This window comes from Episyrphus balteatus, chromosome 4 (genome assembly GCF_945859705.1).
Source record: "Episyrphus balteatus chromosome 4, idEpiBalt1.1, whole genome shotgun sequence".
Taxonomy (NCBI): Eukaryota; Metazoa; Arthropoda; class Insecta; order Diptera; family Syrphidae; genus Episyrphus; species Episyrphus balteatus.
Window position 1 is genome coordinate 11,610,967 of NC_079137.1, and position 12,699 is coordinate 11,623,665.

Below are 12,699 nucleotides of genomic sequence, written 5' to 3' on the forward strand. Positions count from 1 at the left end.
AAAATATAAAAATATAAAAATATAAAAATATAAAAATATAAAAATATAAAAATATAAAAATATAAAAATATAAAAATATAAAAATATAAAAATATAAAAATATAAAAATATAAAAATATAAAAATATAAAAATATAAAAATATAAAAATATAAAAATATAAAAATATAAAAATATAAAAATATAAAAATATAAAAATATAAAAATATAAAAATATAAAAATATAAAAATTTAAAAATATAAAAATATAAAAATATAAAAATATAAAAATATAAAAATATAAAAATATAAAAATATAAAAAAATAAAAATATAAAAATATAAAAATATAAAAATATAAAAATTTACAAATATAAAAATATAAAAATATAAAAATAGAAAAATATAAAAATATAAAAATATAAAAATATAAAAATATAAAAATATAAAAATATAAAAATATAAAAATATAAAAATATAAAAATATAAAAATATAAAAATATAAAAATATAAAAATATAAAAATATAAAAATATAAAAATATAAAAATATAAAAATATAAAAATATAAAAATATAAAAATATAAAAATATAAAAATATAAAAATATAAAAATATAAAAATATAAAAATATAAAAATATAAAAATATAAAAATATAATTTCTGTTTGGAAGTTTTGGGCTCCAAAAAATTGGTAAGTAAAACCCTTCGTTTTCCAAACCAATATATGGCCCTTAAAAAACCTTTTCAAAAATTGATTGACATTGTAAATACGATATTCAGCAAATATGATGTAATCATTTAGCATCACCTTGTTTGGACGAACTTATTGTTGTAATTTATTTTCAATTTATTTATGCGATATTTATTACCAGAAAGTAAAAACCAAATGTCAAAAGAGAAAATCACGAACTTTTGAAATTTCATATATCTACTTAAATTCATTTATTTAATAAAGTTAATAACACTCTGTTGACAGCTTCAGCTTTATCAATCAAAAAGGATGTGGTTTCATATTTATTGAAATAATATGGTTGGGATATATTGAATTTTATAATTTACCTATAAAATAAGAAATTTTCAATAACACACTGATATTATTAAAAAATAAACAATTTTATCCAATAACCTACATATTTTTAAAAAGTAAATGAGTAGGTATCAATTAATTAAATATTGAATTTATGAATACAGTGGAAGAAATGGCTATTTTTTATGAGTTTATAATACCAAAAATGCTAAATAATGTTTAAGAATCTTTTTTTCAAACAAAAATTTCCATAGTATTCTAACTTGTTGGTTTTTTACAATAAAAAAAATTAGTAGAATATTGTATGCTTTAATTTTTTGTCTTTCAATTTTTTTCCTCTGACTTCTTGAATTCAAGCTAATTCCATTTAAAAAATGTTGTTATTATTGAAGAATTCCAAGAAACTCGCATGACTATGAAATTCAAATCAAAACATCAATTTAAATCCCTCCTATGTTCGAAAACATGTAAATTAAATTCCTCTGTCAAAAACCACAAAGCTTTTAAGATACAAAACATCCTATTTTCACCATATTAAACACAACATGCAGTCCTTAATCTACTCTAGAAAAACTATTTCAAACACTTAACAAAGCTTACGATTATTTAATTTTCTCTACCAAACAAGATACTTAACACATGTCCTTAATTTTCAGAAACAGAAAAACCTATGACCTAGATCCTTAAAAGTTAATCCTTAAAAATCAACCCAAATCAAAATTAAATTCCTTATAACATAACGTGTTGTTTTGTATTTTTGAGACCCTCTTGAAAATTATTTATCAATAAACCAACAAAAAAAACCACAAGAAAATAACAAATAACACTGGTTGAACCCTTTTAACGAATACAAATACAAACAAGGACTTAGCCCAGACATATCCTTGTAAAAGAAAAATGATTTAATTAATAGATACATGAGAATAGAGAGTATCGATGAATATAAAGAATTTTACAACAATATAAATAACTAAAAATACATCCTTTTGTTATCCTTAAAATTTTGTTTCACATTATCCTTGTGAAAATTTCTAATATAAATTACTTTTCTTTTCCACACTTGTAATCACTTGCAGGAGAGTATTCAGCATCGGCAATAACATCTGGCAGTGCTAGAAGCAACAGTATCAAGGACATTCAAGGACTACTTCATCTGATTCCTTGGGTCATTAGCTTAGTGATGTGTTTTGGTCAGATGATATATTTCTATGATGTCAGCCGATTGCTGCTTCCATTATCATCATCACAGTTGAGAAGGAGGACGACATCATTGACAGCAGAGAGAAACTAAAGTGCAACACAGTAAAAGGATCTCCAGAAAAGGACGATGTGTAATTATCACTCGAGATGACTTATCTATATAAAGAAGAAGAAAGATACTTCATTGTAAAGGAAATTCAATAACTGAACTGAATGTGTTGGTATCCTCTCAACTACCCCCAACCCCCTTATCCCCTATCCCTTCTCTCTTACCTAACTAACTATTCAACCAGTTAAACATCCAGAAGTATCCATTAGATTTATGGGACTTATCCCATATTTGTGTGTATCTTAAGGAATAATTAATAATAACAGCAGTTTATCTTATACACATACATATATAACCAAGCCATATAAATATATGTCTTTGTATATGTGTGACTGAATGTGTGTGAATATTTTGTATGTATGTGATGTTATTTTGTCCATTTTCCTTTCTTTTTTCAGTGCGAGTGTGTTTGTAAGATGATTGTGCAAATAAATTTCAAATAAAACATTCAACAATTCATAAAGAAAGCTTTTCTTGGAAGAAAATATAATACATTTTCAAAGCAGTCACTTAAATGACACATACATTTGTTTTCGATTAAAATAGATAGATAAGAAAAAGATATAAAATTATTTCAATGTAAATAAAATACAACACGAAAATTTATGATTCAAACGAAACATTGAAAACTCATGAAACTGAAAGGTTTATTGGAATATTTCAATGCAGTTTGAACTCTTAGCATCCTGAATGCATTTTGAGAATTGATTGAAGAGGGGATATAAATTTAAGCGGAAATGAATGAAGGGAGAACTCCTTCAAATACAGTAACAAAATTTATTGTATTGGAATTAATCACGAAAATCAAACTGCAGCAGATAATATTTATATAAAGGTAATTTCAAAATTTCAGAAGCATTATCAACAACAACAACAAGAGGGATTTGTTACTAAGAAGTCCTTTTGCACGAGAGATAGATATGGAGAAAACAAACAAAATATTCGAGTGAAACTACCTACTTTACATTGAATAAATAATAATCAAAATTTAATCTTATACATAAACAAAAACATGTCTTATGTAGGAAATTCATCATTGTTTTGAGATGTTGTATGCATTTAAAAACACATCAAAAGCTGGGAGATGAAGTAAATAAGATACACACTGATAACATTCAATTTCATATTTCAGATAAATATATGTATAATTGAATTAATTTAATATTTGTACATAAAAAAAAATTATGTTTGTTTGTAAATTTTAAAATAAAAAATTTACATTAAGAAACATTTTAAAAATAAAGATAAATTAATAAAAAATTAAAAAAAAAAATAAAAATTCAAAAAAAAGATGAACTGAAATTTTGAATAAAATTATTTAAAAAAGAATAAATTAAGAATAATTTATAAGTCAGAAAATAATTTAAAATAAGTAAACAAAACATAAATATTTTAATTAGTTATAAAATTGTTTTTAAAAAAAAGTACATTTTTGTTTAAGTTTATTATATTAAATTTTATTATCATGCTGATATTAAGTTTTTAGTGCAAAAATGTAATTATTATATTAATGAGAATAATAATGAGTGGTTAAAAAAAAAAACTATTATTACCTACTACTGCTGGATAAAAATAAATTAAAAACAAAGAGAACAAAAATGTTTTTAAATAAAATTAAATAAAAAAATAAATTGTTTTACTTAATTTATTTGGACTAAGTTATTTTTTTAAATTGAGATTTTTATGGGAGTTTTTTTTAATAACATTTTTAAAAATGGAAATATGCCACGGGTGTTTAAGGAACTTGTTGTAACAAATTCAGATATAAAAATATTTTCTTTTTTCATACTTTTTAGAGTCAAGTTTTGAAGTCTTGTATTTCTAATCAAATTTATTATACATTCGAGTAGAAAAACAAATAGTTCATGACTTTCAACCCAAGAGGGAGCTATATTCAATTTATTGCGCAATTTTATAGCTTTTTAGGCCAGTCATTATGTCGGAAAAAACGGCTTATAAATGCAAAGTGACCGAGAAAGCTAAATTTTGGATATGTTGTAGGGGATGCTTAAAAAAGCGTAACCTGAAGTTTTCGACCAAGATTTCCTATTTTTTTGACAATAACTCGGCTATCGTTCGAGATACGAAAATTTTACAAGGTGCTTTTTTGTAGCTTTTACCTTGTTCTACAATTCATGCATACACATTTTTTGCGTATCATGAACCGTTTTCGAGATATCGATAAAAAAAAGTCAAAAATTTACGATATGCGATTTGTTTTTTAATATTTTTTTTGGATATTCATCACCAAAAAATAGATAATGTCAAAAAAACAAATCGCATATCGTAAATGTTTGACTTTTTTTATCGATATCTCGAAAACGGTTCATGATACGCAAAAAATGTGTATGCATGAATTGTAGAACAAGGTAAAAGCTACAAAAAAGCACCTTGTAAAATTTTCGTTATTATCAAAAAAATTATTGCGGAAAAAGCTCATAGGAAATCTTGGTCGAAAACTTCAGGTTACGCTTTTTTAAGCATCCCCTACAACATATTAAAAATTTAGCTTTTAGGTCATTTTGCATTTCCAAATGTATATAATGACTGGACTATTTGGCCAGCAAACAGGCAAGACGCTTCCGTGATACCTAATTTGTTAAAAAATCAATATAAGTAGACAGGGAAAAATAAGAAATCTCTAAATAAGATGATATCCGCTTTAATCGATTCAATCGATTCATAATATCACCACGTATATGGTTTTTTGGGTTCTTTGTCAATGTTATACCTATCTGTTATTTTAGAGTAAAGATTTAGTCCTATTTGTGTTGTGAAAAACACCAAGTGGCAGGACCTAAGCAAAACATGCGCTTGACAGTGTATTCATTCCATGAATTTGGAATTGGGTTTTAAGGCTAGCAGCTTCCATATTCTCTCCCAGCGGATTTCTGCTATAAAGCAAAGTGCGTATTGCAGAGGCCTGTAAAAGTTCCGGGCATATGAATTCCACAAATATGGCACTTGATAGATTCTTAAGTTACATCAAAAGAAGACTTTTTGAACTAAATCATCTTTACAAGTTTTGTATATTTAAAAGCTCAAAATTTTTATAAAAATATGAGATTTGAAATTCAGCCTAGAATTGAAGGGTCCAGGGGAAAAAGAGCACAAGTACATTCTAGTTCATTCCGAGAAAATTTAAAATTTTGTTCTCCACACAACTTAGAACCTACTAAAGGCTCATCATTTATTTATTTATTTTTTTAAGTGAGGCTTCAATTTGTTTTCTAAATTTAAGTAAATACTACAAGACCTTATCATAAGTTTATTTTGGACTAAAAGTGGACATGTGCCGTTTTTTCTCTAGACCTTCAATTGTTTTTTTTTTTGTGGTTTTTTGTTGCTTAATCAATGGATTCTTATTTGAACAATAACTTTGAAGTAGGTATGTCTTCTTTTGTAAAGTTGAAAATTGAATTGCTTTATGGATTATTGAATTGTTTACTAATAGTTCGAGGAAACAATTTTTTTCGTTTCTAATTTTGTTGAAAATAGGATCTAAACATCTTATTTTAAGTTCAGTAAACTGTTACATACTTACATAAGTCATAATGTAGAGCCGTTTAAGCAAACGGCTTATGACAGTTTAAAATTAACATTTCTTTTTAGAGGCTTCAGTTTTAAGATGGTAAATGTAGGTTAGGTAAGTACTAACTTCATTCAGTGTATAAAAATTGGTCAAAGTATATGAAGTTGGGAAACCTAAAGCGCTATTTTTTTATAGTGAAAAATTATGAATCTCAAGGAATAGAAAGTCTTTAAAACTGTGCTATTTTATTTGTAGTAAAACAAACAGAATTTCGGAATACAGAATTTTGAAGTTCAAAAATTTGAAAACCGAATCATGTGACTTTTACATATACCTATGATTTTTACTTCCGATATAGGTACTATACATACACAGAGAAAAATAGACGACATAAAATAGAACAAAAACAATAAGATTTCTTTATGGTTTTCATCCAAAAAGGAAACCTTATTAAAACAATCGGCTTTTCCTTAAAGTTTTAAAATAAAATTGGTATGCCATTTTGTAGAAGTCACTAATCAACACCTAAAAACAAAATTTCAAAAAAAAAATTCAATGTCCCGTTTTCGAAAATTTGATTTTTCAAAAAAAAATTTCAAAATTTTATTTTTATCGAAATTGTATTGTTGTTTTATATTTAAATTATATAAATGCTTCTTCACAAAAAGTTTCGTTGAAATCGAATAAGCAATTTCGGAGATAATCAGATTTGAAAAAAAAAAAAACGGTTCTATGGCAGGTACCGTTAATAATGATTTTCAAAAAAAAATTTTTCATTGAAAGATAGACCTTAGCTTAAAACTAACATTTGAATTTTTTAAACAAAATCGTTGGAACCGTTTTCGAGATATTTCAATTTTACTAAAATCGGTATATGACAAGTACCGTTATTTTTGGTCCAAAAAAAATAATTTCAAAAATCCCTCTGGAGAGTCGCCAAATAACGCTACATACCAAGTTTGACATTAATCGGTCCATCCGTTTAGGCTGTAGCTCTTTATACAGACAGACAGACAGACGGACTTCCGGGACCCTCTTTTTTGGCATTGTCTACCATCGTAATGTCATGGAAAAATGTTATCTCATTTTTTTTTTTTTGTACGAATGCATAGGTAACTTGATATTACACAGAGCAAAATATGACCCGCTAAAAACTAACAGATTGCCATATTGTTTTACCGTCCATACATTTCATAAGGAAATCTTATTAAAATCAACGATTAATAAGGTTTTTTTAAGGAGATTTCTTATTATTTTTTTATAGAGAAAATCTTATTAAAATTTGACTGAAAAGTTGATTTTTTTTGCAACTTAGCACTAGAACAAAAATCGCGATTAATATTTTCATGGCAGGTTGGTTCAGGTGGTAAGGTGGGCGACTAATGATTTGAAGTCTCCAGTTCAATTCCCAGCCTGGTCATCGTTTTTTTTATTTTTTTGCAGATTTTAAAACAGTACCTGCCATAGAACCGTTTTTTTTCAAATCTGATTATCTCCGAAATTGCTTATTCGATTTCAACGAAACTTTTTGTGAAGAAGCATTTATATAATTTAAATATAAAACAACAATAAAATTTCGATAAAAATTAAATTTGAAATTTTTTTTTGAAAAATCAAATTTTCGAAAACGGGACATTGAATTTTTTTTTGAAATTTTGTTTTTAGGTGTTGATTAGTGACTTCTACAAAATGGCATACCAATTTTATTTTAAAACTTTTTTTCCAAAAAATTATTATTATTAGTTTAAAAAAAAAAAACGGCTCAACGATTTTGAAATTTTTTTTTCTAAAAATGCTGTTAATATATCAATCAAAGCTGCATACTTGTTTTGGAGGGCAATTTGATTTCAGATTTTATTTTATTTTTATTTTAACGAATTTAATTTTTTTTCTAAATTTCTATATAAAAAGTCTTAAAAATTTAAGCAACTTTAACTCTAAGAGCAAGTTCGTGCGACCCAGTCGTGCATTTTATTTCTTCAAGTTACAAAGCTCAATTTAACCCAAAATAACACAAAACTATTTTGAAACAGATTAAAACTCAAAATTATACGAAAAATCGTAATTCCGCTTTTGACATACCTATTTGCTTTTCTGAAAAATGACAAAAGCACACTGAATCATGGAAAATTGGGTTTTAAAATTTTTTTTTATGAATGATAAATTTATCTTCTTCTTATAAGAAGATAAATCTTATCTTCTTCTTATAAGAAGATAAAGGGCGAAACAATTTAAAAAAAAAAAACAAAAAAACAATTTTGAAAAACTCACGCCCTCTATCTTTTCATGCAGCAACTACAGAGTGCCAAACCTTGGACATAAAATGTTCATAATTGAATATTTTAAACTCTCATATTTTTAACTTATCATCTAAAGGAATTAAAATAATACGATTTGAAAATTTAAGCACCCGCTAAGGAGGTTGCTGGTAGGGAAAATACAACAATTTGTAATAAAATGCAAAAAAAATCTTTTTATTCATTTTTATCAATTTGGTTGTGTTTTATTTAAAAAAAAAATTGTAGAGTATAATTAAAAGTTCTAACAAAATGTTTCCATTTGCGTGAGTTACGTAAGTTGTACATTTTTGAAGTGAAAAACTGAAAACTTCTTTAGTATCGTAGTGATTTGAAACAAGATGAAACGAAAACGCGACACGATTACAACTTGTTATAACTTTTTTGTTTTTATAGATAGATGAATGAAATTGTACTGTAGATAGGTAATTAAATAAATTATTATTCTACAAAATTTCATATAATTTCATATTCAAAATTCGGAGATAACTGAAAAAAGATGTTCTTTTCCAACACACGTTATATCTTTTGATCTAGTGCTCATACAAATTTTATTTAACTTTACTACGCATGCTGATAACATAAATTGAAAAAAATTTAAAAATGCCTCAAAACACCTGTGGAGATCTGTTGGCGATGACCAGCTACCAGTGTAGGAAGTACCGTAATCTCAGTCTAGAAATTCGACATGGTTGACTTTAAAAAATTCTAACTTCTCTTGTAGACATCTTTGAAATAAGATTTATACATCATTATACAAGGTGAAACAATAAGCTTTCACATGGTATAAAATTTTGTATAGGTTGTCAAACAAAAAAATTGATTTACTAGCATGAGAACATAAAAATAAATGTTTTTTTTTTGCTTTTTGGATGAAATTTCATCGAGTTCAAAAAATTCTACCTCTTGTTGTAGATGTCTAATAGACCTGATCGATATATATATTTTGAGCTTAGACAAAAAGCTTTCAGATGATATAAAATTTATATAGGTTGCCATATAAAAAACATGGATTTGAAGGTGATAGATTAAAAATAGGTAGATTTTTTCAATTTTTTTTTTGCAAGAAAAATGATTTTTTAAGGTTTCACTTCTACCACGTGTGAATTGCACACATGATTTTTTTTTATTTTATCTGTCTTCACAAAGAGGGATGAGTAAACTGCAATTTCAATTACTTTATCAATTTTCTTGTAATTTTTATGTTGTTAGCCATAAAATAAAATACAAGAAAATGTTATTACAACAATTTATTTCAAGAAAATGCTAATAAACTGGTTGCATACACATTTCATTAAGACCGACTTTTGTGACTTTATATAATATTTTTGTTCATTTTCTTAGAATTAATTATGTCAAACACATTTCTTGAACATATTTTCCAAAGAAATCCTTAAAAATTGCACAATTTCTTTTTAATATCAAAAATACTCAAAGAAAATATTTAATTAAATTTTATACAACAACATGCGTAATGAAATCCATGAATGTAACAATAATTCCTCGAATTTCAAACCAAAGATTTTGACTTCATTTAGGTACTTCAAGAAAAAAAATTCCAAAAACAATTCCGTATGTGAATTTTATAGTTTGAATACAATTCAGTACTTACACTTAGTATAATAAGACTTTAACGAGTACAAGCTTGCTTTCATTACTCGAGATTGCACATTTGAATTTTTCTCCAAAAGAAACAAAACAAAAATCCCAAAACCATACCATAACTTTGAGTGTCCTTTCAATGAAATTGAAAACGGTTTTTACTGTGTATAGCCTTTTTTTTTTGTGGTTTTGTGTGGGTTTTTCAAATAATAATATCGAAATTGGTAAATAGTCCTTTTTGTGTTGTGAATAAAAAGGATACAAATTTACATTACGCTCGTGTCGAATTTTATTCTTTGAAATAATTAAACCCGATCCTATTTTATGTCTGAGGCTTTGTTCTTTTGAAACCCATTCCACCCATCAAAAGGACCTCCGCCAAATAATATTCAAGCATTTTGAAATTCTATTTATTTGGGTGGTTAAATTGTTTAGAATACGAAATTGAATTCATTAGAAATTGTATATATTTTTAGGAGAAAAATCGTCAAAGGAATTTGCATTTGCAATTTTTGTTGTTGCAACAGGATCTATCTACCCATATTATTTGCATCGAGGACGAACCCTTTTCGAAAAATAATAATATTTTCAAAAAAAGGAAAGAGATTAAGCGAGAAAAGCTTGTTTGTAAGGAAAACCAAAATTAAGTTGTTGCCACCCCCAAGTTAACATTTCGAAGACCCAGTTGTCTATTCCGCAATTTCGGGTACCTACCAATGGAATTTTGTTTAATTTTGAATGTGGTTTAAAAGCTGTTAATTACCCGTTGGCTAGAAGAATTTCAATGTCTGTTTCAGTCTGTGTGTGTGTGTATTTTGTATAGAAATATTTACATAAACACAACAAAATTGTACAAGAAAAGGATTTTCTTCCTGCTAGGGTGGCTGCTGCTGTTGCTTTTGCTGTTGGTGAATGGAATTTAAGTTTCGAAAGATACTTTACCCAAGAACACGACTTTCAGTTACAGGATGTGAACAGAAACAAACAAAAAATAGAAAATAGAAAACCAGGAGTATTGGAGGAAATATTTTGTGCTTACATTGAAAGTTTATGTCTCTCTGACCCTACTGATGGTGAACTGGAACTGTCGAGCGTGCCTTCTTGAATTAATTTTAAGTTATTATCGTGCGAATGGTGCTTTGGTGATGGTGGCGGTCATGTTGGTGGTTTTTCGGGACAAAGTGTTTTGTGAAATAAAATTGAGAGGAAGGGTTGTTAGATATTTTTTGGGGATGCTTTTGATAATTAGAGCTTAATGGATGTCCACATTTTCGTGAGTTTATATGAGGACAGAAACTTATACCGAAAGAGGAGTGTAACAGAGTGTTGTTGGGTTGCGTCGAACAATGTTTGTGGTATTTTGTGTTGGTTTGGGGTAAAAGGAGCGATGGGTATATGCTGTGGTTTAAGTCAGCTTAAGTAATGGTTGATTGAAATTTGTTTGAGAATAAATAAGATGTTTGCCCTAGATCGTTTATATAACAGAGAAGAAGATGAGGCTTTTTTGATTAATTATTAATTGATTTTTTTTGTTCTGGTATTTAATCGGTGTTTTAACATAGAATAAAATTTACTCTGTGAAAATGAATTAGTTTAATAAATACTTAATAACATAGGCTATTTAATGGAATTGAACTTTTGTCAACTAATCGGTGTAGACTTGGTTCGGAAAAAGTTCCTTTGGGAACAACTTTAACTGTCACTTTTTTTAGTCAGTCAGAAAATCAAAAGTCTAGAAATCCAAGATCCGGAAAACGTAAATTTTTTTTTTTTAAATAAAGGATATGGAAGTCAAAAATGGAAAAAAGAAAACAAAAGCTGGCATGAGCAGAAATTAGAATTTTTTAAAAATTGGGTTTTTGGAATAAAGGAGTTTATAAGAACACGGCGCAGATAGAGGTATTTGCATGATCTACGCGGCCAAAAGTCAAAATATCAAAGTTAACAAATATCCATTATTATTGCAGTCCACAAGTAGGGGACACTCCAACAAACAACAGAACAGGCTAAGACTCCACTCTTCTCCAATTGCGGGCAACCAAAAATACTAATTAGTCGGAACTTAATCATTGAAAATTTGTGAGACAGGACTGATTTGCGCGGTCTTGGGACAGTTTTAGCTATTTATTAATATGATTGCAGTGTATAATTTTTTTTCTGGTGAAAATAGCGATAGATACGGAAACAACAGGTATTAGACTTTTCAAATACAATTTATTTTATGAAATTTGTTTTACTTTAATATTTTTTCAGTGGTGGGCACAAATGGGCCAAAATAAGAAATTTCTTTGTGTATCCTGCTAGATCCCGCAACTATTGTTATTTGTATGAAAACTTGAACGCTTTACCTAACAAGTTCTTAACAATTCAGCAGCAGAATACCGCAGTCGAGCGAATTTTCAGCACATCAAAAATTTTAATACATTTGCATAGGTAATTAGTATTAAAAAATTATAATCTGAATTTTTTCTGCCGTTATCAAATAATTTTGTATATTGGGCATTTAAAAATATTTTTTTTAATTTTTTTTTTTCAAAAAAAAAAAATTCAAGAAAAAAAATTTTTTTTTCAAAAAAAAATTTAATTTAGGTAGGTATAAAAAATTTTTTTTCCTAAAAATTTTTTTTTGTAACAAAAACAACTGATTTTAGTTATTTGCGTGTTATAAAATAATAAAAAATAATTTTGGCCGCTTAGATCGTTGAAATACCTTTATGTGCGGCGTTCATATATCAATTTGTAAACCTTATACCTACAGTGTATTTCAATTTTCGTTCACTTTGTAGTCTAGAGTAACTAGAGTATTTGGTCTTAACCTAAAAACTACCCTTTCAAGTGAAAAAAAATGTATAAAATCTTTTTTATCAAAAAACAAAACCGAGTTCCATCATGGATAAAACTTTTAATTATTTTTTATGGTATTTCTAATAGTTCCTATGGCTTTAACTGAACGAAA

General features: G+C 26.7%; 1 protein-coding gene across 2 annotated transcripts in view; it reads left to right on the forward strand.

Annotated features, from left to right (window-relative positions):
* LOC129919855 (uncharacterized) overlaps positions 1-3,420 on the forward strand; it is a 42,709-nt gene extending 39,289 nt beyond the window's left edge. For both annotated transcript variants that reach the window (XM_056000942.1, XM_056000944.1), the window contains exon 6: positions 2,080-3,420. In XM_056000942.1, the coding sequence (XP_055856917.1) occupies positions 2,080-2,294 (215 nt within the window). In that variant the 3' untranslated portion in view covers positions 2,295-3,420. The remainder of the gene's footprint in view (positions 1-2,079) is intronic.
* The last annotated feature ends 9,279 nt before the right edge of the window (positions 3,421-12,699 follow it).